The following is a 26,726-nucleotide window of genomic DNA, read 5'->3' as shown; positions in this document are numbered from 1 at the left end:
TAAAGACTCCTCCCTCTCCTGGCCATGTGAGCCTCAGTAAGTCCTATTCCGTCCCACTCACGCTTATGGTGGGGAGAAGGAAGCAGGAAGATTCCTCTGAAGACACAAAGGCCAGGAGGAGATGCAGCCCTCCAAGCCAAGGAAGACAAGTGAAACAGGGCAGGAATTCAGAGGAAAGGACTGGGCACCCCTTGGGGCTCTGCCTTCTACATGAAGCCATTGCTGAACTGACCTCCTCCCTGGCCGTGTCACAAGCTATCCCTCTGCCAGCCCAGCCTGGCTGAAGCCCAGAGGTGTAAGTTCTGTCCGAGGACCAGCCAGGCGAAGTCCCAGAGCAAAATGCTGCTCTCTGGCCGGCTTACTGCCTCTGCCAGTTCCCCGCCAGCCCCTCCAGCTTGCTCTGCTGGAGGCAGCAGGAAAAGCAGAGGTCCCAGGGGCCCTCCCACCATCCAGGCAGAGGGTCAGACTGATGCTCCACACTGCCCCGTCTCCGCCCCCTCCAGGAAGCAGAGGCCAAACTCAGGGGAAATAGGAACACACTGTCCTTTATTTGTGTTTCTCAGAATACTGTACAAAGGGAGTAAAAATCCTATTCACACTTTGCTTAGAAAGATTTTGAGGTCAAAGTTCCTTATGATACGTGGGGCGGGGGTTGGGGGGACCAGGATGCAGAAAACAGGGCCAGTGACGCCACCACCGCCGCTGCCACCGCTCCCTCAGCGCCCTGGCACCCACACCTTCTCAGAAGTAACACGGACCCCAGTCAGGCTGGGGAGGGGAGAAGGTGGCTCCTTCCCGCCCCTGCAGGTCACTCCCTGCGCCTGCCACTGTCCCGCTTGAGAGGGACCATGCGGGACTCTGAAGCCCACCAAACCCCTTTGGAGGTGGCCTGATGGCCCCAAAGGTGCATGCCACACGAGAGGCCCTGCCCCAGCGCAGTCTGCACAAGGAGGTTACCGGGTGAAGGGCTGCAGGAGGGCCCCACCATTCATCATGTCTGTCCCATGTCCCCGCGGCCCTCACACCACTGCAGAGACGGGCGTCAAACTGGACCTGTGCTTACGATGACGCACAGGCCCCTTCCACCCATCTCCACCCCCTCATGCCAACCCCAGAGCTTCAAACCCATAGCCGCCTCCCTTCCCATTACCCCCACCATGCTGTGGGTAAGTGACCCTCCAAGACTGCCCCCTTCCCTGACCACTTCCCAAAGAATGAGGTTGGGTCTGTTCCCCCCACCACCCCGCATCTTACACGAAACCCCGCTGCTCTGCGGCCCCGTTGTTTTCAGTCTCAATTCACCCTCCCCACCCCTGCCCCCAGCCCCCTCCCCACCTCCACCAGGGCCAGAAGGCTGCAGCCCTGGCCCCCCACCTCTGGGACCAGGCCATGCACACTCAGCCCCATCCCCCCACATCTCCTTACCCTCCCCACCCGCACCTAGTACCCCGGGGGGTGCTGTACGGGAGCTGTCTGACTTGAATTAGACAATTCTCTACCCAGAGGGATGAGGCACGCTCACACAACTGCTTTCGTATAGATAAGCACACACTAAGTGTCATCCTAAAGACTTAAGAATTAAAGTGAAACAAACTAGAAGCTGTACCGTTCCCTCTGCCCTGCTCACGGGGGTTAAAGTGCTTTAGCAGGCCAAGGAGGCGCAAGCGAGCAGGGGGCTTCCCTGGCCTCTCGTCCGAACCTCATAGGTCTGTGTTCAGCCCAGGAGCCCAGCGCATTCCAGGAGCACCCCCATGAGGCAAAAGGAAAAGATCAAAAGAATCAGGAGGGGTCAGAGCCCCGGGGGGGGGCCCGGGGGGGCCCACCCCAAACTACTTCAAGTCTGCTACTGTGGGAAGTGAGGGGGAAACTAGGGCCCAGAGGCTCAACCCCCAGCTCCGGCGGTACCCGGCGGCTCCTTCTGTCTTCAGCGTCACAGCACAGGCTTCTACCCCTCCCCTGCCATCCCACGCAGGGGAAGGGGCTGCGCCCTCAGTACTTATTGATTCCAAAAATCCGGACTCCATGGAGCTGCGGCAGCTTGGGGATGAGCACGCTCATCAAGGACACAGTGTTGAGGATGAAATGGATCTGGTCGTACTTGGTGTAGAAGCTGGTGAGGAAGTACCTGGGTGGGGAAGGTTGGGGGCAGGTATAAGACGCTGTTTGGAAGACGCCTTTCTCCCTCACTCCCTGGTCGGGGGAGGCAGATTCCTGACAGCCGAGGAGTTATGGGAAAGACCCCCCCAGAACAGAAGTAGGGTGGCAAGATCTGTGCAGCTAAAGAAGCCCCTGCTGACCCAGTCCCCTTGCTCTACCCCAAGCCCATGGGCCAAACTCACTGGCAGGAAGGAAGCCCCAACCGAGGAAAGACAGGACCAGGGAGGCACAGCCTGAGCCCAGTGTAAGACCCAGGCACACCCCAACCTTCCTTCCCTTGCTCATTCCTATGCCAAGAGCCACAGCTGGCGAGGGGTTTAAGCCTTGCAGGGCCCCAGGGTCCCCCAGGCCTCGGCCTTCCTGCTGGCGTCCCCCTCTCCCTAAGGCACTCACAGCACGATGGGTGTGATGGTCAGGAATTTCCGAGATGCCGTGAACTGCACTCCATAGTCCATCTGCTCCCAGTGGGTTAGCAGCCTCGCCTTGCCCTGGTCTGGGGTCTCAAAGGGGGTCCCCTTCACCGTGTGCAGGAAGATGTACATGCCCTGGAGGGAGGGGCCTTTGTTAGAGGACGCACAAGGCCGAAGGCCCTCCAGCTCAGCTCCTCCGCCCCAGCCACAGACGTGGGCTCCTGGCGATCTGCAGCCCCCTCCGCTGGGCAGGGGGATGCGGGCTGGAGGTCAGGTGGGAGGAGCTGGGAGCCTGGCCAGAAAATAAGGGGACCCACCGGGTGAGAGGGCAGGCCTGGCATGAGGAGAACTCCCGGGGAGGTGTCAGCCACAGAACCAGCATGGAGACGCCACCCCTCCAGCCCAGGGCTAGGCTCCCTGTGCCTGCCAGCTGGCAGGGGGCAAGCAGATGGGAAGGAACGAGGCCCCTGCTTGCCCACCAAAAGAATACCAGGGAGCAAGCAGGCAGCGAGGGAGCAGAGAGGGGCAAGAGGAAAAGATGCTCTGAGATCCTAACTCGGAAAAGAGGCATTTCTGCCCCAGGCTAGGACCTGGGTCCTCTGGACTCTTTAGGGCCCTTAGTTCAGCTCTCCGTGGCCCATCTTCCAGGTCCACAAGTCACCCCATCCTAGAGGTGTGGACCTATCTGCAGATTTTATTCCAATAAAGAGGAGTGGGGCAGAAAGAAGAGGGTGGGGTCCGGGCTCTGCTGACACGTGCCGTCAGCAGGTCACCCTGACGTCTGGCCCAGGTCTGGCGGGCTCCCATCCTCCCCAGCCCCAGCAAAGGCAGGCAGCAACAGGTCCTCACCATGTTGTGGATGAGGTTGGTGAGGGTCCAGACGACGGGGACGCTCACAAAGGGAATGCTGAGCAGCACGACGTGGAGGAGCCCGATGGCCAGCACGTAGGACAGCCAGATGCCACGGCTGTTCATCACCCGCGTGTTGGGGTTCACCTCGCTGTGTGCTGTTCCCACATTCATCCTGCGGCCCCTCTCCTGCCACCGTTCTGCAAACAAGCAGCACAGGTGAGACAGGTCACACCACTTTCCCTGCCCTCTCACACCCTCCAAATCCTGCAGGGAAGGAGGCTCTGCTCTCCCCGAGAACTCCAAGCAGGTCTACCATTTTGATTCTCAAGCGAGGAGGCCAGAGAAAGTCCATGTAGACTTAACTCTATTCATTTCTCACTGCTGGGTTGGGATGAACACCAGGCTGCTCCGCACATAGTCCGATCAGGACAGTGCCCTTCCAGGCACTGGGACTGCCTGGGTGGATAGGTCATCAAGAGGCATGGAGCCCCAGAGTCAAGAAACCACTGCCCATCCCGCAATCTCACCCTCCAGAGGGTCCTCTTCCCACGAAGCCCAGGGGAGGGGAGAAGAGGCCTGTGCCCTTAGAATCACTCGGCATAACCCCTGCTGGACTCCGTCTTGCTGAGGGTCTGATATAAGACACCTCCACCCCTGAGCCCCCCCCTCCCGTTACAAGGAATAAAAGGAGATGAGAACAGTCAGTAGTGGATAAAATATTTAGGGGGTCATTGCTTCTACCCATCTCCCCTAATTCTCCAATCCTGGGTATGACTGGCAGCGTAGAAAGAGAGGGAAAGGGAAGAAAAGAGAAAACACACTAGAGACGAACTTTGCCCAGACCTGGAAGCTGCCTTCTTGGTGACACAAAACAACCCGTCCAGATGTTTTTTTTTTTTTTCCGTCCAGATGTTTCATCCATTTGGCAGCCACTCAGGCTACCCCTTCGTGATACCACCCATTTTGCTGCCAAACTACCAGGGCCCTTTTCCCCACCAGAGGAGAGGCAAGGATAGAGAACACAGCCAACACCTACAGCTCCCACGGGTGGCTGGAGCCCACATCAACATACCTCTCCCAGGGACACAAAACCACACCTGTGGCCTCTCTCCTACCCCCCCCCCTTTTCTCTCTGCCCACCCATCGTCACCTGGGCCTCCTTTCCCAGCACCTGTTTCCAGGTGTAAGTTAGCACCATGCCTTCCCCTGCCCAGCTCTAAGGGCAGAAGCCCTGCAGCAGGAGGAACCAGGAGGGCTGCCCTTGATGCCCATGAAACAACGCAGCCCAGCTGCATTCCTGGATGCAGGTAAGGAGGGGAACGAGCAGCCCCATGTCCAGAGCTGAGCTGTCCCCAGATCCCTGAGGGCCCTGAGGGCCCTGTGACCAGCAGGAGGTGGGGACAGATGGCACCTTTGTACTGGCTCTCCTCCCTAGCTGAGGGAAGATCCTGCCTGATAAAGACCCTAAGGTCATCACCATGATAACAGCCCCATCTTTCCTGGGGATACAGATGAGGGCATCCTGGAAGTGCCCAGAAGGTCACCTCCCTCACCCTGCTGCAACAAACCCCCTCAGAATCGGTTGCCCTCTATCTCTGGCTAGGATCACAGAGTCTGCAAAGGAGCCGATTCTCAAGAATCAGTTCCCTACTTCCAGGATAATGGGAACAAGTTTCCTCCTTTCAGATGGCTCCAAGCTTAAAGACCTCAGGGGAAATGTGACCCACAACACACTTTCCCAACATACAAACACATGAGATGGTCCAGGGTGCATCCAAAAGTAGCGATGCTCCTGGGACCCACCAGCTCGACCCATCAGGCTGGATCACTGGGCCTAAGAGAAACCCAAGGAACCAGAAAACCAGGAGTGGCTCAGGTGTTTACCTTCCCAGGGCCTTAGGGCTTCAGTTACCCTACCAGAGCTCCTGGGACACCTACTGCACAAAAGCCTCCACCTGGTGGACAGGGTGGTCGGGGAGACTTGGCTAGGAAGTGAGGGCTCTGAAGGACTTCATTACTGACGAAGGAGAGAGAAAGAATTCCCCAAGTTGACCAGACACTGCTGCCCCTCCCCACTTCTCCCTAACCTAGACCCTCAAGGGTGTAGGAGTAGCTAGACCTCTAGTCCTCCCTAGTGTTTTGTCCAGGAGTGCTAAGAGCCTTGCTGAGTTCCAGATCATCCTACACTCCTTTCTGGCTGTATCAGGGCATCCAACGAAGCCTGATGAGTCTAGGAGGGGCCCAGACCTATGACTTAAATGACACCCTGGGAAGCTTCTTCCTGAAACCTGAACACTAAGTGCCCTGAGAACAAAACATCTCAGGAGCCCACCCCCCCAAAAGAGGCCCCCCAAAAAAAGAAAAAAACAGAAGAGGTCAATAAACTAAGAAAAAAACTGGAGGCAAGAAGCACTCTTGAGACTTTTGTGTGACTAAGGGTACATATCACCACTGCTAGTGAAATAACCAACTCCCCTGGCCCAGAAGGGGAGAAATGGAGAGAAGAAGCTGTTGGAGAGAGAGTAGGCGCACAGCAGCTGAGCCTGAAAAGTTCTGCTGCCACCGCTGGCAGCGGGCAGGTGGCTGCCTGTGTCAGTCCCTGATGTGGTTTCACAACCTGCCTCAAACCAGAGCCTGCAGCAACTTTGTTCTGTTAACTACTTTCTTGCTGGTAACTCTTTCCTACTAATTCCCTCCCTTCCTCTCTGGCTCCGTATACAAATATCTCTGCCTAGCCAGTCTGTCAGACACCTAAGCCGAGGCCACAGTGCCAGCAGCCAGGTGAGCGCTTCCTAATCTCTCCCCCAAGTAAGGGCAGCAAATCTTTCGCCTTCTGGGGTGAGGAGCACAAAGCCTGCAACCTGGACCCTAACGGGGAGTCCCTGGCAGCACGCCACAGTGCCATTTTCATTCCGCCCACCCCACAACCCGCAGGGCCACAGTCGTTCACCTCGCAGCTCCGGCTCTGCCTCCCGGACTCGGCGTGGCGGTGGGAATGGAAAAACGGCGAGTACAGGAGGGAACCCACACTAGCACGGGGAGAGGGTGAAGCGAGGAGGCGGAGTTTTCACTATTGTTGGGGTTTTCTGAGTGGGACTTCAAGCCGAAGTGGGGAGCCTCCGCTCCGTTCCCCAGCCTGGGACCTCGCACTCGGAGCCTGGCCCGGTCCGGAGCCCCACCCCCACCCCCACGCGTTCACCCAGCCCTGGAAGCGAACAAACCTTTATCCCCGAAGCCCAGCCTCTCCCCGCCCCCCACCCCCAGACCGAGCACTCCTCTTCTACGCCCCATCCCGGGCCTCCTCCCGCACTTTCCCCTTTGGGCATCCCTTCGACTGATGCACGCCCCCCCCGCCCCCCGCTCGGCTGACGCACCCCCTCCACCTCCGCTCACCCTGTCCCGGTCCCCTCCAGCCACGGGCGCCTCCCCAGCAGCCCCCACCTCCTTTCCCGTCCCGCCTCTAGCCCCAGGAGGCTCCCGGTTTGGCCACTCCGAAGCCGCCCGTCCGAACTCACCGTGCGCGGCCGGAGCTCGAGGCCCGGGAGGGGTGCCCGGGGGCGAGGGCCGCGGCTGCTCCAGCAGCTGTAATAAGCCGCGGCGGCAGCCACCCCGCTGGCAGCTCCGGCCGAATCAACGACCCGCGCCGGCCCCCATTACGTCACCGCCCAGCGCCGGCCCGCCCGCCGCCTCCTGGGAGTTGTAGTTTTTTTTTTAACCCCTGCTCCAGCCCAGGCCTCGCTGGGGCCGCACGGAGCTTTCAATAGCAAGAGAAACAAAGATCAGATGGTATCGCTTTGGCGCATGGCAATGCCTGTTTCGGCGTCTGCGCGCTGCTTGTGGGGTTTACTCTTGCCCGATTTTGCTGGCGAGGAAACTTGGAGTTTTAAGTAGCTTGCACAGCCCCTGGCTGGGTCCCCCCAGAAATTCTGACTTCAAGTCAGAGTTTTTCATCTACACCTCGCTGCCTCTGCCCTGGCCCTCCAGAAATCCACTGGCTCAGCCGGCGCTGGGCGCTCCTGGAAGCGGGCTTTTCACAACGTTGCTTAGGATGAGAGTCTGCGGGGCAGAGAACGCAGTCCACAGCCTGTCTGCTCCTCAGTTACACCTGACCCAGGCTGGCCTGGGCCAGGTCCCATCCTCGGCCTCCCCACATTAGAAGTTGGAAGAGGACTTGGGAAGACGACCTGATGAATAGCCAAGACCCTGAGTCCCAGCCCCTGGTCAGCTGTTTGGCTTTGGGTGGGAGGCTCTCGGATCTGCACTTTTCACCTCTGCATTCTCTAAAGGCAAGGGCCCAGATTTTCCTGTCAGGTAGACTTAGCAGGCACTGCTTCACCAGCAGTGTCACCCTGGGCAAATAACTTGTCTTAATCTCCAATTCCATGCCTGTGAAAACCTACCTCCGAGGTTGTGGGAATTCAGGAGAATGTATGTATAGCAGCTGTTGCGTGGTAGGAAGCTGTTGCTCTAGGAGGTTGAACTAAACGACTCTTGAGGTCTCCTGGGTCACTCCCACTCTCCATGTCACCAAGAGTGCCTTGTTTGAGGAGTTTCCAATCCCCCGACCCAGGTTCTAAGTCCACTCTATTCACAACAGGGCTGGAATAGCAGGGTCAGGTGATGTCATGACACGCCAATCTGACTGGCTGTAAACACACACTGAAGGTGAGGGGACAAAAAGGAGAATGCTGGCCCAGCGAACCTGGGGAGCACTCCTCTGGTGACCTCACCCACCCCTCCCCAAGGGGGCTTCCAGGGAACAGCTGTCACAAAGCAGGAGTGGGGCCCCCAGAGGCACCTAGTGGGCACCAAGCAGGTGGATATCTGAAACACTCAGAGCAGGACAGGCAGCTTCTCGAATATTTCCAGGGACAGTAGCCCAAGAGCACTCAGCCCAAGACCTAAATGGTCACCCCAGAGTCTGAAAAATTTTTGCTGTGTCTTACAGAAGTTCCTACTGGTAGGGAGAGGCCCCTTTCCTTACAGTCAGCCTTGTGAAGAAATAAGCAAAAACTGAGTGTTGTCCTTTCCTTAGAAGCCTCCCCAGTATTGAGGCAAAAAAAAAAAATCTCTTGGGCTTCCCTGGTGGCGCAGTGGTTGAGAGTTTGCCTGCCGATGTAGGAGACACGGGTTCGTGCCCCGGTCCGGGAAGATCCCACGTGCCATGGAGCGGCTGGGCCTGTGAGCCATGGCCGCTGAGCCTGCGCGTCTGGAGCCTGTGCTCTGCAACGGCAGAGGCCACAATAGTGAGGCCCGCGTACAGCAAAAAAAAAAAAAGTCTCTTATTTTTCCCAAAGTGAGCCTACTTGTCTCCTTCGACTTTTCTCTGGGATTCTTCCGTCTTCCCCGAAGTTGATCAAGCTCTCTGATCTTTGCCAGTTTCCTCACTCTCTGTGAAGTTCAGTGACCCAGACTGGATCCATGTCTCAAATAAGGGTCTGACTAATGCATAGTCTTAACAGAAAGATTATTGGACATGCCATGCCCTATTAATAGCTCCTGTTATCAAGGGTTTGTTGTTTTTTATCTTTCACAACAGGAATGAACAGAGTACTGACTCACTCTAGGTTTGTGGTAAATTGTGGATCACTTTCTGCTTAATTTAGCCTGAGTCCCGGTCATCATCTTTCTCCTCTAGCTCTCTGCCTTCATAATTATCACGTCTTCACCAAACATCCTTCAGCCTTGAATAGGCCTAAGTACTTAGAATGAGTGACAGCACTCTTGTGTGGTGCTGGGCATGCATAACCGCTTGGACAGACACTTGGTGATCTGTGCCAAGAGGCTGAACGATTGTTCAGGCCTCAGAGCCATGATTCCATTTCTGGTAGCATATTCTAAGGAAGTACGTACCATGCACTATGTGCGAAGATCTTTATTCCAATGTTAGTTATAACAATGGAAAACTGAAAGCAACCCAAATGCCCAAGAAAAAAATAATCGTACTATATCCATTCGGTGGCATAGTAGGAAGCCATATAATAAGCAGTATAGGAAAACGTTTGCTAAGTTAGATGAAAAGATCAGGATACAAAATAGCATGAGCTGGGAGTTCCCTGGCGGCCCAGTGTTTAGGACTTGGGGCTGTCACTGCCATGGGCCCGGGTTCAATCCCTGGTCAGGGAACTAAGATCCCACAAGCCCTGCCCCACAGGACGGCCAAAAAAATATATATGTATATAGCCTGAGCATTCTCCAGGGGTGCAGTCAGCAAAACAAACACAATTCCCTTATTAACAAATAAACTGGAAGAAAAAAAGGAAAGGGAGAGACTTACACTTAAAAGAAATTAAGCAATCTGTCAACCAAAAACCTTATCTGGGTCCTCATTCAAGCAAACCAACTTTTAAAAATATATATATTTTATTAAATTATTGAGGAAATTTGAACACTAACTATTCAAATTGATGATCTTAATGAAATATACATTTTAAGGCATGATATGGTGCTGTGGTAATTTTTTCAATAAAAAACCTCGGGCTTCCCTGGTGGCGTAGTGGTTAAGAGTCCGCCTGCCAGTGCACGGGACATGGGTTTGAGCCCTGGTCCGGGAAGATCCCACATGCCGCGGAGCAACTAAGCCCGTGAGCCACAACTACTGAGTCCGCGAGCCACAGCTACTGAGCCCGCGTGCCACACTACTGAAGCCCCTGTGCTTAGAGCCCGTGCTCCGCAACAAGGGAAGCCACCACGATGAGCAGCCTGCGCACCACAACGAAGAGCGGCGCCCGCTCGCCACAACTGGAGAGAGCCTGCGCACAGCAGCAAAGACCCAATGCAGTCAAAAATAAAATAAATACATTAAAAAATAATAATAATAAAATAAATAAATAACCTCCTTATCTTTTGGAGATAAATACTAAAATATGTGTGGATGAAATGATATGATGACTGGATTTGCTTCAAAATCATCGGGGCTGGGAATGGGGGAAGGGATTAAAAGAAACAAGTTGGGCCATGAGGTGATAATTATTGAAACTGGGGGAGGGGAACATGAGATTCTGTTTGAAATTGTCCATAATAAGTTTTTATAAACCTGCATATGCATTAACGATTCTGATGAGACAAAATAGAGTAACACTGGTAAGATCCTGGCCCCAGACTGCCAGGGTTCAACTCCCATCTCCTGTAGTTACCAGCTGTGTGACCTTAGGCAAGTCACCGAACCTCTCTGTGCTGCCGTTCCTAAAAATGAAGGATGTTGATGATCATGGTGATACCCACCTCATGTTGTTGTGAAGATTAAATGGGTCATTAAGTGTGAAGCATTTAGAACAATTCCTGGCACACAGTGAGTACTCTATATATGTATCAACTTTTGTTAATCCATTCCACATTTGAGTGATATTTGAGCATCTACTTTACTAGGCTGTGGAAATTCAATAAAATAAAAACAGATCTTGTGTTAGGATGGAGGGTTTGGGGGTGATCTTTTTCATTCTCTAGTTTCAAACTTTGTGTAATGTGAGATTATTCGTTTTAAATTTTTTATGGAAACTGTTTGTGTTTTTAAAACAGAGTGAGTCACCTTTGCAGGCTCTCCCAGCCCTCTGGGAGCTCCTTAGTCTGCTCAAGTAGACGTGTTCCCAGCCTTGGGGTATTTCCATCTGGCAGGGTGGTGTGGCCTCTGCTTGCCATAGATACACTGTGTGGGCCAAGATAGCAAACACGGGCAGGGTAATAAGCTGGGAGTACATTCCTGGGGTGATGGTAGCGGTGGGAGGTGAGGAGGTGGGGCATCAAGAAACAGAGCCCCTTCTTCTGACCCCTGGGGGAATGAATGGCACCCCTCCATTCTTACCACCTCCTACTCCGCTCCAATTCACTCTTGCTACCCTCCGGCTCCCCCCACCTCACCTCCCCCCTTCCCAAAGGGGAGGTTTTGAGGTCACACCCAGAGCAAGTGCAACGAAGCAAGGAGCTGTTTATTTCGTTGGCAGTTGTTTTTATTTGGGTGGGGGTACCATGGGTGTGTAGTGGCAGCGGAAGGGAGGGGGCAGTGATTCTGAGCAGACAGAGCACTGAGAGCTACCAAGCTGATGAGAAACAGGAGGAGGTGCCGGGACGGGCAGCATCGCCAGTGGGCACTCCGCTCTCCTCCCCTCGCCCAGCCCTGTGGTTAGCTATTTTGGGCTGCAGAGGGAAAGAGTCAGGCCTGCCAGGGCCTCCAGGGCCAGAGCCAAGGCCAGAGAACCAGAACCTCCCTCTGGGAACCAAGAGCAGCCTGTTCTTTAGGAACCCCTCAATCTGCATATTCTCTGATACAGACAATTGAGATTTTCTCTCATGAAATAAAAACAGTTTAGAAAACTGTAAATATTACAGATCAAAAGGGCAATGGATATAAAAACAGTAGCTTCAGGAAAAGCTCCCCTCACATCCTTCCAGTCGCATTACTACCCTTAGCAGGCCTCACCTCTTTAGAAATTCTGGGCGGTCACTGCCCCAGATCAGCTTCCTCCTCTTCCTAACACAGCTCCTCCTTCAGTGACAATCACAGCCAACATTATGAGCGTTTGCTGTGTTCCAGGCACTGGGCAAAGGCTTTTACGTACATAAGCTCTCTTAATCTTTAAAACGGCCCTGCAAAGTAAGTATTTTTATTATCTCCACTTTACAAATGAGGAAACTGCCGTACAGTGAGTTTAAATATTTTGCCGAGGGTCACACAACTAGGAGTGGCATTTCTCCCAAAAGTCAATCCTGGACACAAACACACTCCTCCAACCATGAGTCCCTCATGTTTCCACAGGTGCCCCGTAAAGACTTCTCTCCTGGGCTTCCCTGGTGGCGCAGTGGTTGAGAGTCTGCCTGCTAATGCAGGGGACACGGGTTCGAGCCCTGGTCTGGGAGGATCCCACATGCCGCGGAGCAACTGGGCCCGTGAGCCACAACTAGTGAGCCTGTGCGTCTGGAGCCTGGGCTCCGCAACAAGAGAGGCCGCGATAGTGAGAGGCCCGCACACCGCGATAAAGAGTGGCCCCCGCTCGCCCCAACTAGAGAAAGCCTTCACGCAGAATGGAAGACCCAACACAGTCAAAAATTAAAAAAAATAAGTAAATAAATAAATAATATTAAAAAAAAAAAAAAGACTTCTCTCCTATACTGAGGGTGCTGTATTTAAGTTACCTTTTACACGTCCGCTTCCCCTGGAGGCTGCCTGCTTCATACTTCTTACTCATATTTGCACTTCCTGCACATACTGAGTCCTCAGTGAACGTTAGCTGAGGGAGGTAATAGACCCATACATCCCAAACTACAGTCACACCAAGCCCCTAACCATTCTCAGAACACATCTTACTCTTTCCTGCTCGTGTCTCAGCCTACAATGCCTTCGTCCATCTGGTAGACTCCTACTTGTCCCGCAAGGCCACCCCTCACCTGTCACCTTCTCTGTGAAGCCTTCCCCAACTGTCCAAGCAGAATCCACTGCTTCTCCTCTAGGCTCCTCCGACGCCTGCAAACACCTCAACTAGAGCCCACCCTAGGCTATCAGGGGGCTGTGTTTGTGCTCACATCCATCTTCACCATTGTCTGGGGGCTGTTCTACTTCTCTCTGCATCCCCAAGGCCTAAGGAGCCCAGGAGGTGTGCGTTGAACAAATGAGAGAGTACATCGGAGGATGGGAGCAGGAGATGTATACACCCTTGTCAGTTTCCGCGAGGAACAGGAATGGCAGAGGCCTTTGCTGCCCCTCCAGCCCACACTGCCTAGGAGACTGGCGTTAGATGGGTCCCTGGCTGACATGATGGGTAAAGTAGCCAGCCCTCCTGCTTTCCTTTTGACCCCCTTCTACCCATGCTGGATCTGGGAGCTTCCAACATCAGGCAGATAGGGTCCTAGAAGCCTGCTGAACTTCCTTCCAAGGTCACATCTTTGGGGCATGGAGTTACTCCCCTTGGAGGAAGGAGTTGTGACTCAGTCGGCCCAGGGTGGGGGCCTGAAGGACCTATTTTCTGGGACCCTGAACTTGGGAGCCAGGCCCTGACGTGCCTCAGCCTCTTCCCTGTCCCACCATCATAGACACATTGAACATCAGGCTGGCAGGGATCTCAGAGGCCATGAGGTCCAGAGAACCGAAGGCCCAAGGGGATTGGGAAGGGATGTGCCCAGTGGCACAAATGTCTGATGATCTTGGGCTCCTCCAGGCATAGCTCCTTCAGTCCCATGCTCTGGCGTCCACCCAGGCCCTCATCACCTCCCACCTGGACTGACCCCTGGGGGATCAGTCACCTGCATATGCTCTCATCACCTCCCACCTGGACTGTTGCAGTAACTGGTCCCTCTTCCACCAATACATCCCTCACAGAGCCAGCAACGTGATCCAAATATCAAAGGTAATTTTAAAACCCTTCAATCGGGCTTCCCTGGTGGCGCAGAACCCATGCTCCGCAACGGGAGAAGCCACTGCAGTGAGAAGCCTGCACGCAGCAACAAAGACCCAATGCAGTCAAAAATAAATAAATAAATTTATTAAAAAAAAAACCGTCAATCCATCAGCCATAGAACCAAGTCCTAAATCTTACATGGTGTATAAGACCACAGGGATCTGGTCCCTTTCCACTTTAACTGCAGCCTTTGACACCACCCCTTCTGCTCTACTGTCTAGGAGAAGCCAAGCCTTCTCGTGCTCCCTTGACCCTGCACATACTCTGCTGCTTCACCTGATGAACCGAGCCTTAAAGACCCAGCTCAAATGCTACTCCTTGGTAAAGCCTTCCCTAACATCCTGGAAAAGTTAGTGTATCAGGTAGGAATGCTCTCAGTTAAAAGCAACAGAAAACCCAAGCAAAGGAATTTTTGTGACCCTAGGTTGCCATCAGAATCTCTTAAGGATCTTTAAAAAGTCCCATCACTGTACACATGCCAGATCAATTTAATCAGAATCTCTGAGGTGGACCCAGGCATCCGTAATTTTCAAAACCTCCCACATTCGAATGTGCGGCCAAGTTGAGAAGCACTGAAAGAAGCAGGAGATTATTTTTCTCACATAGTGAGTCCAGAGGTGGGCAGCTGCCTGTGTCGGTTGAGCGGCTCAGCAATATCCAGGCCGATGTCTCAGTGATACGCTTTACCTTTCCTTTTGGCTTTGCTGCCTCGAGGTCACAAAAGACTGTGGTTGACCCTTCATGTTCAAAGCCTAAAGAAAGCTGTACAGAGAAGGGGAGGGCCCAAACCACCCTCTTTTATGAGCAAATCAAAGACTGTCCTAGAAACCCCTTTAGCAGACTTCTGTTTAGACGTCATTGATCACAGTGGACCACGCCCAGCTGCCAAGGTGTCTGGGAAAGTGGACGAGATTTCTGACAAACTGAGAGGACCAGTCAGCTCTGTCATGAGGGTCGGAGCACATCGCTACTCCCAAAACACTGTGTGTTATCAAGGAAGGAGCTTAGGAATGGATACTGAAGGGTGGCAGAAGACACCACCCCAGGGGCTTCCCTGGCTGTGCAGTGGTTAAGAAGCCGCCTGCCAATGCAGGGGACACGGGTTCGAGCCCTGGTCGGGGAAGATCCCATACCCCGTGGAGCAACTAAACCCGTGCGCTACAACTACTGCAAGCCCATGTACCTAGAGCCCGTGCTCCACAACAAGAGAAGCCACTGCAGTGAGAAGCCCACGCGCAGCAACAAAGAGTAGCCCCCGCTCGCCGTAACTAGAGAAAAGCCCACGCGCAGCAACGAAGACCCAACACAGCCAAAAATAAAATAAATTTATAAAAAAAAAATACACCACCTCAAAATATGCCACTTGGGCTTAAGGATTATTTTGAGCAGATGCAAGAAGAGCATTCTAATCTCCCCTTTTCTTTCAGAAAACAGGAGACCAAACTCCCATGTGAAAGATGCCCTCCCTGTATGGGGAGAAAAGAAACGTTCTTCAATGGAGAATCAAAGCCAAGAGAATTCTGTACAAACAGGCCTTGTTAAAATAGTTTTTCCCTTCCTTTAAGCTCCCCGTATATTTTAGTCACTTCGCTACAATCACTGCTCTTTATTCAACCTAGTATAAAAGTATTAATGTTTTGCCACTTCCCTAGGTCTCCATTTCCTTATGAGGGCTCCCGTGTCATTAATATAAATTTTTTAAAAAAATTTTTAATTGAAGTATAGTTGATTTTTTTTTTTTTTTTTTGGCCGCACCACACACCTTGCAGCATCTTAGTTCCCCGACCAGGGATGGAACCCGCGGCCCCCTGCAGTGGAAACGCAGAGTCCTAACCACTGGACCGCCAGGGAAGCCCCATTGAAGTCAAGTTGATTTACAGTGTTTCAGGTGCACAGCAAAGTGAATCAGTTACACACACAGTAGGACTTTACAGTAGGACCTTGTTGTTTATCTTTTTTGTATATAGTAGTGCGTATCTGTTAATCCCAAATCCCCAATTTATCCCTCCCCTTCCAAGACATAGAAATGTGTACGCTTTTCTACTGTTCATCTGTTTTATGGTACTTTAATTCCCAAGCCCACCTGAAAAGCCCTAACTGGGTAGAGGTTAAAATGTCGCCCCCCCGTCCCCCAACAACACCAGCAGAGTCTGCCACAGTGACTTAACCTCTCTCTGGGCTTCACAGCTCTGGGCTTCACACATTGGTTCTGGCAGACATCACATTAAAGGCACTGTGCGGACGTGTGTCCACACGTCCACGTCTCCCTCTAGACCGGCAGTTCTTTTTTTTTTATTCTTTCAAAATGGCCCCACACTGTTTTATTTCAGCCCTCAAACAACATAAAGAGGTAACACCTTCTGATGCCATGCAACTAACAATAAAGGAACAAAAAAAATTTTATTTTATTTTTTTATTGGAGTATAATTGCTTTACAATGTTGTATTGGTTTCTGCTGTGGAACAAAGTGAATCAGCTATATGTATATATATATCCCCTCCCTCTTGGACCTCCCTCCTCCCATCCCACCCCTCTAGGTCATCACAGAACATCGAGCTGATCTCCCTGTGCTATACAGCAGTTTCCCACTAGCTATCTTTTTTACACATGGTAGTGTATATATGTCAATGCTACTCCTTCAATTCATCCCACCCTCACCATCACCCCCTGTGTCCACAAGTCCGTTCTCTACATCTGCATCTCTTTTCCTGCCCCGCAAATAGGTTCATCGGTACCATTTTTCTAGGTTCCACATCTATGCGTTAATAGACGATATTTGTTTTTCTCTTTCTGACTTACTGCACTCTGTATGACAGTCTCTAGGTTCATCCACATCGCTACAAATGACCCAACTTCGTTCCTTTCTATGGCTGAGTAATAAGGGAACGAAAAACATATTAAAAACACAGTCTTTGAAAGGCTGCTCACAGCAGTAGGTTGGCAGCAGTGGTAAGTATTTCTGGCCAATGGCTTCCAACAAGAGGGGTCTGAACGAACCCCCTCATCTCAGCAAAAGAGCTCCCACACTTTCCCTCGATAGTTTACACACTCTGCGTCACGAGTGCCACGCCACTACACTCACCAGACTTTTGGAGTTCACATCTTAAAACATGTTGTGCATAATCGCAACAAAAACTGAAAACAAAACTGTGGCAGAAAAGTAAACAAATCCAGTGTTTCCAGTAAGCCATCAGGGAATCACTGCTGGCTGCGCCCTTCATTTCACCAGTTTAAAGAAAAGTTTGATTTACGCCTCTCAGCAAACCCAATATTCAGAAGCTTAACCAGCAGCCTCAAGTTAAAAGTTTAAAAGACAGTCCTCCTTTCTTTTGGTAAATGGTTCATATACGACATGAAATCAAGTTCTACTTTATTAAAAAAAACTGAGTATTTTTAACAGCAAAAATATATATGTTTGTTTGTATTTCTCTTTTTTAAAAAGACATTTAATAACAATAAGTCAGAGGACAGGATTTAACCTTCAACCCCCCCCCCCGCCCTGCCAAGCTGTCTACATGGCACAGATACTTTAAGGCAAAGGCTCCTGGAGAGGCATGTCCGCCTCGGCGGTGGGATGGGGACGTGAGGGGAACACACTCCGCTCCTGCAGGGCCGCTTTAGAAAGGCTTCTCCCTCATGTTCACCGAGCCGTCCTGCATCCCAGAGTAGACTCTCTCCGCCATGCTGATGAACAGGCCCGTGTCCACCGCACCTGGGATCACTTTGATAGCTGTGTTCCCTTCACTCCATTTGTGGACCCCGTCAAACTTCCAGTCCAGGATAAAATTCCCATTACAGTAAGTCCCCTACGTATGAACCTTCAAGTTGCGAACTTTCAAAGATGCGAACGTGCGTTCACATGTCCAATCACGCAAGTTAGTTCATGTGTCTGGCGTACCTTGTCACATGCGTGCATCCTCTGCAAGTTGTGCTTTTGTGTACTTTACTGTACAGTGCTGTTGCTATGCAACATGAGGAGCTTACTAATGAAGACCTGGTGGAATTGGAGGCCCAGAGAAAGGACAAAGAGAGACAAGAGGAAGAAGTAACTAAAGAACCGAAGAGAGTCGGGATGCAAGAAATGGCAAGGGGATTTTCTTTATTTGAGGAGGTACTGTTAGTTATCGAAGCACAGGACCCGAACGTAGAAAGGTTCACGAAGGTTGCAGCTGCCGTTCAGGATGCAATCCAGTGCCACCATGTCATCTATGATGAGAAAAAAAGAGCTACTACCCAGACATCATGGATCATTTTTTCAAGAGGGTAGATAGAATTGAATCCAGCAAGGAATCAGAACCTGTGCCATCCATGTCAGGCGTGAGTGGAATTGCAGCTCGCCCTCCGCCTCCTATTGCTGACGATCCTTCAGCTCTACCATCTCCCACCTCCTCTACCTCCTCCAGTCAGCAACTCTTCTTGCCTGTTCACTCGATGCAGCCCCTGTATGCCAGCTGTTGTACTGCACTACTGTACTTTTCAAGGTATTGTACTGTAAGATTAAAAATGTTTTCTTTAATTTTTGTGTTTGTTTTTTATGTATTATTTGTATGAAAGTATTATAAACCTATTACAGTACAGTACCATAGAGCCGATTGTGTTCATTGGTACCTAGGCTAACTTTGTTGGACTTATGAACAACTTGGACATATGAATGCGTTCTCAGAACGGAACTCGTTCATATGTAGGGGACTCACTGTTACCCATCACCAAGGGATTTGCCTTGTTGATGGCCATTCGAAGTTCAATCACGCCCCCAAACTTCTGGGTCACAGCTCGGCTCACTGGGACATAGGCCATCGGGATGACCTTGATGGGGGTTCCCCTTGTGCCACTGATTCCCTGAGGTTCTTTGAACCTTTCCTGAAATCGGTGATCACGATGAAGCAACTGGCATTGCCAGCCACGATTTTCTCCTGAGTCAGGAAGCCTCTACTGCCCTTGATGAGATTGAGATCAACATCTACCTCATCAGCACCATCGATGGTGAGGTCAGTCTCTGGGTGTCGGTCCAGGTCACCGAGAGTTCAGCCATACTGCAGGATGAGCTGACGGGCCTGGAAGGAAGTGGGAATACAGACGGGGTTCAGATTCTCTTGTTTCACCCTTTCAGCTATTTGCTGCACGGCGTGGACAACTGTAGAACCATTTCCAATTCCCAGCACTTGGTTATTCCTCACGTGGTTCTCCACCGCTCCACGGCCTGCCAGCTTCTTGGCCTCCTCAGCCTTGGACGTGACGGAGGGGGCCAGGCAGATGCTGTTAGCGTCCCCGCCACCAGTACTTGTCTAGACCGGCAGTTCTTAACTCAGGCTGCACGTTAGAAATAGCTGGGGAGCTTTTTAAAATGCACCAGGGCCTAGACCCCACGCACAGAGATTTTAACAAAATTGGTACAGGTAAACCCAAGCATAACTAATTTTAGAAACTCCCCCAAGTGATTCTAATGTGCAGACTGGGTGAACCACTGGGTTAACCACAGCCATCTGAGACCCTCAGAACAGGGGCTGAATCTTGAGCACAGTACTACTTATAACATGGGGCTCACAGGAAACCCTCACTGAACGAATGGATGAATGAATGAATGGCAGGGAAGAACTTCTGCTCCAATCTTGTCAACCCCCAGTCTGCACTGTGCACCGTCCTGAGTGTGGTTCCTCCCTCCTCTCTGTTCTCCCTTCTCTACTGAGCACTGCACTTAACCACCCTCAATGCACCACGTCCATGAGCCAGCTGGATCCTCCTAGGTGAGCAGACTTCCTACTTCTCCAGCAGCTGCTGTGCTGGAAACCCCAGTCCCACTCTTTCCTGGTAGCTGGCCTAGTCGGAGAAGGAGATAACTCACCTCTCGTGCCTTAGTTAAAGCCCCTGCCCAGTGTGACGTGAGAGCAGTGGGAGGGGTAGGCTTCCACGTGCTTCCTCTTCTGCTTTCAGGCCCAATCCCAAAATGGACTCCCAAGTATTCAGTGGCAGAGTGTCTGGCCTAACTAACAAGCAACCACAGACAAAATGTTCACTTCTCCTGTCCAGGTGTAAAAAGTGTGTCTTATCTCATTCCTTGGACAAACGGGAGTCTGAGAAATGACCCTGTTGATGTCACCAGAATGAGTCAGTGGTAAATACATGCCCACAGATAACATCATCCAGTATCCTACCCTCTGATTCTGGCTTCCATCACGCGTCTGAAATTGCTCGTCCAAAGGTCACCTACAGGGCCAGCTTCAGTGGCCTGCGACCTGTGCAGTCCCACAGGGCCTCACGCCCTGCATTCAGAAGGGCCCTGCACCTGGTTTTACGATGTGCTGTTGTTGCCGTCTTGAAATTCTTAACAGTTTTGAACAAAGGAGCCCCACATTTTCATTTTGCACTGGGCCCTCACTTCTGTTGTCCGATTCTGGTCACCCATAGTCTCTTACAAAATCCAGCAAGGTTTTCCTTCTCAGAAAGGTCTCCATAGCGTATGACCTCAGGCTCCTTTGTGCAAATCTCTGTGACACCCAGTTTTCTGTTCCCTTCCTTTACATTAAAAAAGGGTGGTGTGATGGGGTGGCATGGCTGCACGTGATGGTAGGGATCAAAAGACCCTGGGGAATAAGTCGTACAAGCCCTCCTTGACTCCTGGGCCTGAAGGAGAGTTAACAGTACCAACTTGGGAGCTCAAGGCCCCAGCAAACTAAGAGAATCTCAGTCAGCTCCAATCCAGAACAGAAAATCAGCGTGAAAACTTGTAGATGACCGTATTGGACTTCAGAAACCTTGAAGAACCCCTTCCAACTCCTTGAGGGGCCATCTACCAACAGTGCAGAGAACTAATGCAGTGCCCCCTGCCAGGCAAGGAGGTCGGGTACCCTGCGAGGAGCCAGGAGATGAGGTCCTCTGCAGAGAGAGAGACAAGTTTTCCAAGGAAAAGGCTGAGGAAAGTTTGTTCACCATGGGAGACGGTGCACTGTAGGAGGGCAGAAGGGAGGTATGGAGCTGAAGGGAGATGAGTTCAGGAGACAGTGGATGTGAGAGGGGGCCCACCCCAGTTCTGCCCCCCAAGCCTGCCAAGCAGGGTTCCCTCTGCTCAGCCAGGCTCTGGGCAGAGGGCAGAGGTTCTAAGAGGCAGAGTTTCAGCCCCGGCTAGGAAAGGAAGGATGGAGGATAGCATGTCAAGGCCTTGGAAGGGGAGTCTGAGGCAGGGAATGGAATTGAGGCCCAGTCTTCCCAAGGCAGAGCTCATCAGGGTCCGGGATCTGCCCTCTCTTGGCATCGCCTGGCCAGGCCATGGCTCAGGTATCTGACACCTGGGGCCTGGAGTCATATGCCAGGAAACCCAACACTCTTGGGCCCCAGCCCCCAACTTCCAGCAGCTACAAGCGAGCGAGCAAGGCTTCTGGAGGAGGAAGCGGGTCTCCAGAGCCGAGCAGCAGGGAGGCTACTTCCGGGGAGACGGCAGCACAGGAGAAGGCTCTCCCACCAACAGGGGTGAGAGGCTGGGAGGAGGAAGGAGAGGACAGGGGGGAAGAGTGGGGCGGAGAGGACAAAGCCGGGACGGGCAGAGGGGCGGACGTTCCAGGAGAAAGGGTGAATGGGTACAGAAGCTGGGGCCTGAATCACCTAGCCTGCTGGACGCTGCAAAGCCCTGTTGCTGATCGGGCTCTCCGGGGCCTACCTGGCCCACCTGGCAGCCATCCAGGTAGGCTGGCAGGAAAAGCCTGTATTCCAATGAAGGAAATCAATACATGAGCAGAAGCAGACACTGAGAAGCCCCCAGACCCAGAATGACCAGTAGGGCTTTGGACCAAGAGACTTCATAGATTAGCCTTCCAGAATCAAAGAGACCCTAGAAGAGTCTCAGGCCCAGGGGACCCTCTACCCAAAGGGCCCAATAAGGAGTCTTGGACCCCAAAGAAGCAAAAAAGCCACGCAGGCCTGAGAGAGCTCCCAAAGGAGAGGCCCCGGCCCAAAAGGAATCCACAGGGGGACTTCAGGAAGAGAATGCTGGCCGTGGGAGTGGAATTCTCTGGACTCATTCTTCATTTACGGGGCTTTTTCTTCCCCAGATCCTACTCCACTCCAGGACTATGCCAATCTGCGGCCATGCTCCCACCAGCTGGTCACCTCCTGTCCCTGCTGCTGGTGATAGGAACAGGGGGGACTGTGCCCAGCCCCCGGCTGTCTCCCCAGGGCTGCTACGTGGCAGAAGAAGCTGGGGAGCGGACATTCCGCTGCAGCCAGGCAGGCCTGAGGGCTGTGCCCACCGGCATCCCTAACGACACCCGCAAGCTCTACCTGGACGCCAACCGGCTGGCGTCCGTGCCGGCTGGGGCCTTCCAGCACCTGCCTGTCCTGGAGGAGCTGGATCTATCCCATAATGTCCTTGCCCACGTCTCAGGGGCCGCTTTCCAGGGCCTGGCGGGCACGCTGCGCCACCTCGACCTCTCTGCCAACCAGCTGGCCTCGGTGCCCGTGGAGGCCTTTGCGGGGCTGCAGATCCAAGTGAACCTGTCTGCCAACCCGTGGCGCTGCGACTGTGCCCTGCAGGAGGTGCTTCGGCGGGTGAGGTTGGCACCAGGCACTGAGACGGGCATCGTCTGTGGCCCCGGAGCCCGATCAGACCTCGTGGGGCAAGAGTTCCTGCCGCTGGTCGAGGAGGAAGAGCTGTGTGGGACGGGGCGGGGCGGGGCCCGGCACAGCACCGACGTGGCCCTGCTGGTCACCATGGGGGGCTGGCTGGTGCTGGTGGTGGCTTATCTGGCCCAGTACGTGTGGGAGAACCGGGATGGGACCCGACGTCCCCTCAAGCGGGCCCCCGTGCCGCCTGTGCACTCTGAGGACTCCTCTACCCTCAGCACCATGGTCTGATGACCAGGGCTACTCTTCCGACCCTGCACCCCACACCCCTGCTCCTATGCCCTCTCCTCTCCTCCCACCCCCTCTGCCTCCTCTGCAGCCCCTTCCCACCCCCCAATTCCACCTCCTTCCTCCTCTGTCTCCCCGAAACACCTGATCTCTCTCACTCTTCCAGCACCATCTTTGGTGCCTGGGAGTTTTGACGCCGACGCTGGGTCTGGGTTGTGCTAGACTCAGAGACCCAGAGCTTCTGAGTCCACAGTGATGGGGGGACCCCAGAACAGAGAACGATGGTAGATGGTCACGTATGCCAACTTGGAGGTAGGAGCAGGCAGCTTGAGAGCGTGGCGGAGGTGATCTCAAAGGCTGCGCCGTATGGATGTTTGAACTGACTCTGCGAGAATGTGGGGGGCTTGGGGCAGAAGAGGGAGGCCCCCAGCTGAAAGACGGTGGACCAAGACGAAGAAGATGTTAAACAACTTCGAACGTCTGAGCAGCGGCAAGACATATCTGGGGGCTGGAGAAGAGGGCGCATAGAGGGGCAAGGGGATGGCGGGACCAAGCTGGCAGTGAGGTCAGAAAGGACCCCGTGGGCTCTTCCTCTCTTCTCCCGCGCCTCTGCCAAAAAGCTCCCCTCCCCGCCCCCTGCCCCATGCTTCTTGCCTCTCTCACAGCCCCAGGCTCTTCTCCCTGTACCTTCTATTGTGACCCCCTGGCTTAGGGCTCCCTGCTTCCTTTTCCAGAGATTCCCTATCTCTCTGCTCTCTCCTTTTTACCCAGAAGGGCTTCCTGAACCCCTTCCCTTGGGGGAGAAGAACTTTCTGCTCTGCCTGAGCTGGGGATGGGTCACTAGAGAGCTGGAAGGGAGGTGGGGAGGTTTCCCATCCCCAGAACATCACTGGACAATCCAATAAAGCCCCTTTATTAATGCCCCGATCTCTTTCTTATCATTCAGTTTGTTGAACACATGTGGCCCCGCAGTGAGGAGAGGGAGGGTGTTGAGACCTTCTCTGCTACCTCCACCACCCCTTTGGTGCGGGTGCTCCCACTGGGCTGCGTGCCAGCTCCTTTCTCCCATGCTACCTCCCAGCTCCTGACACCAGAGCCTGTCTGCCAGGCATGCCAGGGCCTATGCATTAATGATGATGGAATGGAAGAAGGATGGGGAATGGAAGGGGACATGGAGGGAGGACAACAAGGGAGGAGGGAAGGAGGCCAAAGCCCAGGCATCAGTCTCCAGCCTGCTCGGGGTGCACGGGAAGCAAAGGAAGAGGGAGCCGGTACTCTCTTAGCTGTCTGTCCCTTCTCTCAGCGGGAGTCTGAGCAAGGGGTAGGGAGAAACTAGATGTGCCCAAAGTTAGTAAAAGAATTCCTGGGCAGAGGGGGAGGGCAGAGACCAGGTTGGCTGAAGGAGGGGGCCATACGAGACATCCCTATCACCAAATAGGCTTTTCAAGGGACCCAAAGGGGCCAACACTCCCTGTCCCTTGCCCCTGTGAGGGTGATACATCACGTGGCTTCCATGGAGGAAACAGCCACTTTGGGAAAGCTCTTGGAACCCATAGTAGAAACTGAAGATAAGAACCACTGAACCAGGGTTCCACCCAACTTACGGCAGAGCCTGGGGCAGAATAGGCGGCCACTCAAGGAGTGGCAAAGAGGAATCCAGTCACCTCCCCTCGTCCCTCTGACCCATCCTGACTTCCCTGTCTCCTTTCCAGCCCTGCCCCCTCCTCTCTCGATCCCTGAGGCTCTTCCCACCACTCCAACGCTGAGCTTCCTCACCTCATCCAGGAAACCTCAACTTGACTCATCTCAGAAGAACATGGGACAGACCCCCATCTTCTTTTCTCAGGGGACATGGGCCTCCCTCTTCATTTCCAGAGGTGCTCAGGGATGGAGGAAAGAACTTGGATGTGGGAAGTTTCAGGCTGTACCTTTGACCGTCCACCCAGCCACATCCTGGCCTGGGCCTTAGAATCCTGGCCCCATCCCTATCAAACCCTCCGTCACTCCCTCCCCTGCCACTCTCAGAATCTGTCCCACTCTGCTCACCCACCCCCTTCTGGAATCAGGCTGGGACTCATCTCCCTAGGTTCTGGGAAGTAGATTGTGGAGACCCATGGGGGTGGGAGGGTGGGGGTCGGGTGGGGCACCGTGTCCCTATCGTTGATGCCCATTCCTGGAGGCTCATTCAACTTCCTGTCATCCTGAGCAGCGGAGATAGCATCTTTAAGGTCTGCAGAGAGTGCGTTCCCCTACCGTCATCCCTAACCCCAATGCTCAGATGTAAGTTCAGGATGGGAAAGGATCCAGGGAGGGAAGCTTTGCTTGGAGCCCGGATCAGGAGGGGTCCTGGAGCCCTGGATAATAAACGTCCCACCAGTTATCATTATGGCTCCCCTCTGGCTCAAATTTCTTTCCCTCTCTGGAGCTAGGACAGGAGGGAAAGGAGAGGGAGGACAAGTGGGGCAGAATATGGGGGGGCAGGGTAGGGAGGTGGCAGACAGATGCTTCACCGGCTCTCCTCCCCAGGGAGAGACCTCTTCGCCCGAGCCAGTTGGGGTCTCTGAGTCAGAACTTGGTGTGAGGGGGGTGTCCAACGCAGTAACTTCGGCTCAGCCCATCACAGGAGACTGGGCAAAGTGGGGCCGCCACAGCCTCAGAGAAGGTCCTGCTAGGACACCAGTTACTGAACCCCTAAGCCCTACCATCAGCACCCTGGCCTCTGGGTTGTTTTTGTCCTCTGGGCAGGCAGGAAGGGGTGACAGAAGTGGTTTCAGCCCCATCCTTATCTCTGCCGGAGACCAGTGATCATAGGACCAGTGTTCCGAGACGCCACGTGGGCCCTGGCAAGGCAGCTGGATGGCCTCGTTTCGGTTGCCTGCTTCTGGACCTTCTGCCTGGTACAGAGGAAAGGGGGACACGTTATGTCAAGACCAACCTCTCCCATCGGGATGTGCTGGAGCCAGGAACAAAGCTGCTTCCCTGGTGGAGCAGTGGGTAAGAATCCGCCTGCCGATGCAGGAGACACGGGTTCGAGCCCTGGTCCAGGAAGATCCCACATGCTGCGGAGCAGCTAAGCCCGTGCGCCACAACTACTGAGCCTGTGCTCTAGAGCCTGTGAGCCACAACTGCTGAGCCCGCGTGCTACAATTACTGAAGCCCGTGCGCCTAGAGCCCGTGCTCCGCCACGAGAGAAGCCACTGCAATGAGAAGCCCGCGCACCGCAAAGAAGCGTAGCCCCCGCTCGCCACAACTAGAGAAAGCCCGTGCGCAGCAACGAAGACCCAACACAGCCAAAAAAAAAAAAAAGGCTGCCAGCTACCAAGAGAGCCCAGCCACATGCCTGGTCCAGCTCTGATGCAAGAACCCAGGAAGGCAGATCCTGGCTTGTCATCCACGGGCAGCACCCTGGAGCCGGTGGTCTGTGGGTGGAGGTGGGAGGAGAGGAGAGTCCCTCACTCAGCGCTTCCACCACCAGCTTCTGGAGCAGCAGAGAAAGCAGACGCTGCCCTCAGGGAGCCCCAGTCTGAGGAGGAGAGCTATGACCCTATCTCTCAGGGAACCCCCAGACTAATGGAAGAAATAGGGTCCTTTCTCTTTGGGGATCTCTGATGCTGGTGAGACCAAGACATCTCCCAGACACAGAGACTGAAGCACGTACAAAGCCTAATTATCTACTAAAGGAAGTGGAGAGAGAACAAACCGAGTACAAGGGAGCTGAGGGAGGCCCTTAAGAAGTAGTGCCCCACTCTTCCTGTCCTGGGCTCCTGGCAGACATTCCAAGTGCAACCCTGAATGAGGGGTGTCAGTATCAAAACCAGGAGAACCCAGGCAGCTTCTTCCAAGTACCTCCCCCATTAGACTATGGGGAGTTCTAACCAGAAACAGTTTCCTCTCGTTTCTCTGGGGTCCTGTTATCAGTAACCTCGGTTGCCTGTAAGGCATGATTTCCCAAACCAGGAAGGCAGAAAACCAAGCAGACAGAGCAAGGCATCTTAGCTGCCAAAGCGCATGCCACCACAAGTCCACTGGCTCATTCAACAAACATTTATTGAGTTACTACTACATACCAGGTGCTGCA

General features: G+C 53.4%; 2 protein-coding genes and 1 pseudogene across 5 annotated transcripts; 1 reads left to right on the top strand and 2 right to left on the bottom strand.

The window, feature by feature from the left end:
* Positions 1 to 535: 535 nt before the first annotated feature.
* Positions 536 to 7,969, bottom strand: ORMDL3 (ORMDL sphingolipid biosynthesis regulator 3). Of its 3 annotated transcripts, none has more exons than XM_082679982.1 (4): positions 7,820 to 7,969; positions 3,417 to 3,616; positions 2,551 to 2,702; positions 536 to 2,125 (listed from the first exon to the last, which is right to left on the bottom strand). In XM_082679982.1, the coding sequence occupies exons 2-4, from the start codon at positions 3,588 to 3,590 to the stop codon at positions 1,990 to 1,992; spliced, it is 462 nt and encodes a 153-aa protein (XP_082536108.1). In that variant the 5' UTR covers positions 3,591 to 3,616; positions 7,820 to 7,969; the 3' UTR covers positions 536 to 1,989. The 3 variants fall into 3 exon arrangements, with proteins under 3 accessions (XP_082536108.1, XP_082536107.1, XP_082536109.1); XM_082679981.1 differs by lacking the exon at positions 7,820 to 7,969 and adding an exon at positions 6,935 to 7,044; XM_082679983.1 differs by lacking the exon at positions 7,820 to 7,969 and adding an exon at positions 6,370 to 6,511.
* A 9,455-nt stretch (positions 7,970 to 17,424) lies between these two features.
* On the bottom strand, positions 17,425 to 20,210 carry LOC309838341 (ribose-5-phosphate isomerase-like; annotated as a pseudogene). Its single transcript has 3 exons — positions 20,184 to 20,210; positions 18,515 to 19,092; positions 17,425 to 17,613 (listed from the first exon to the last, which is right to left on the bottom strand). The product of its transcript is annotated as a ribose-5-phosphate isomerase-like (transcript).
* Positions 20,211 to 21,844: 1,634 nt separating this feature from the next.
* On the top strand, positions 21,845 to 22,651 carry LRRC3C (leucine rich repeat containing 3C; the record flags this gene model as incomplete). The annotated part of the gene is made up of 1 exon (XM_082679767.1): positions 21,845 to 22,651. The coding sequence occupies exon 1, from the start codon at positions 21,887 to 21,889 to the stop codon at positions 22,649 to 22,651; it is 765 nt and encodes a 254-aa protein (XP_082535893.1). The 5' UTR covers positions 21,845 to 21,886.
* Between the last annotated feature and the right edge of the window lie 4,075 nt (positions 22,652 to 26,726).

The sequence above is a fragment of the Grampus griseus genome (genome assembly GCF_964374135.1).
Source record: "Grampus griseus genome assembly, chromosome: 20".
NCBI classification, from domain to species: domain Eukaryota; kingdom Metazoa; phylum Chordata; class Mammalia; order Artiodactyla; family Delphinidae; genus Grampus; species Grampus griseus.
This window is presented reverse-complemented; position numbering and strand designations above follow the sequence as displayed.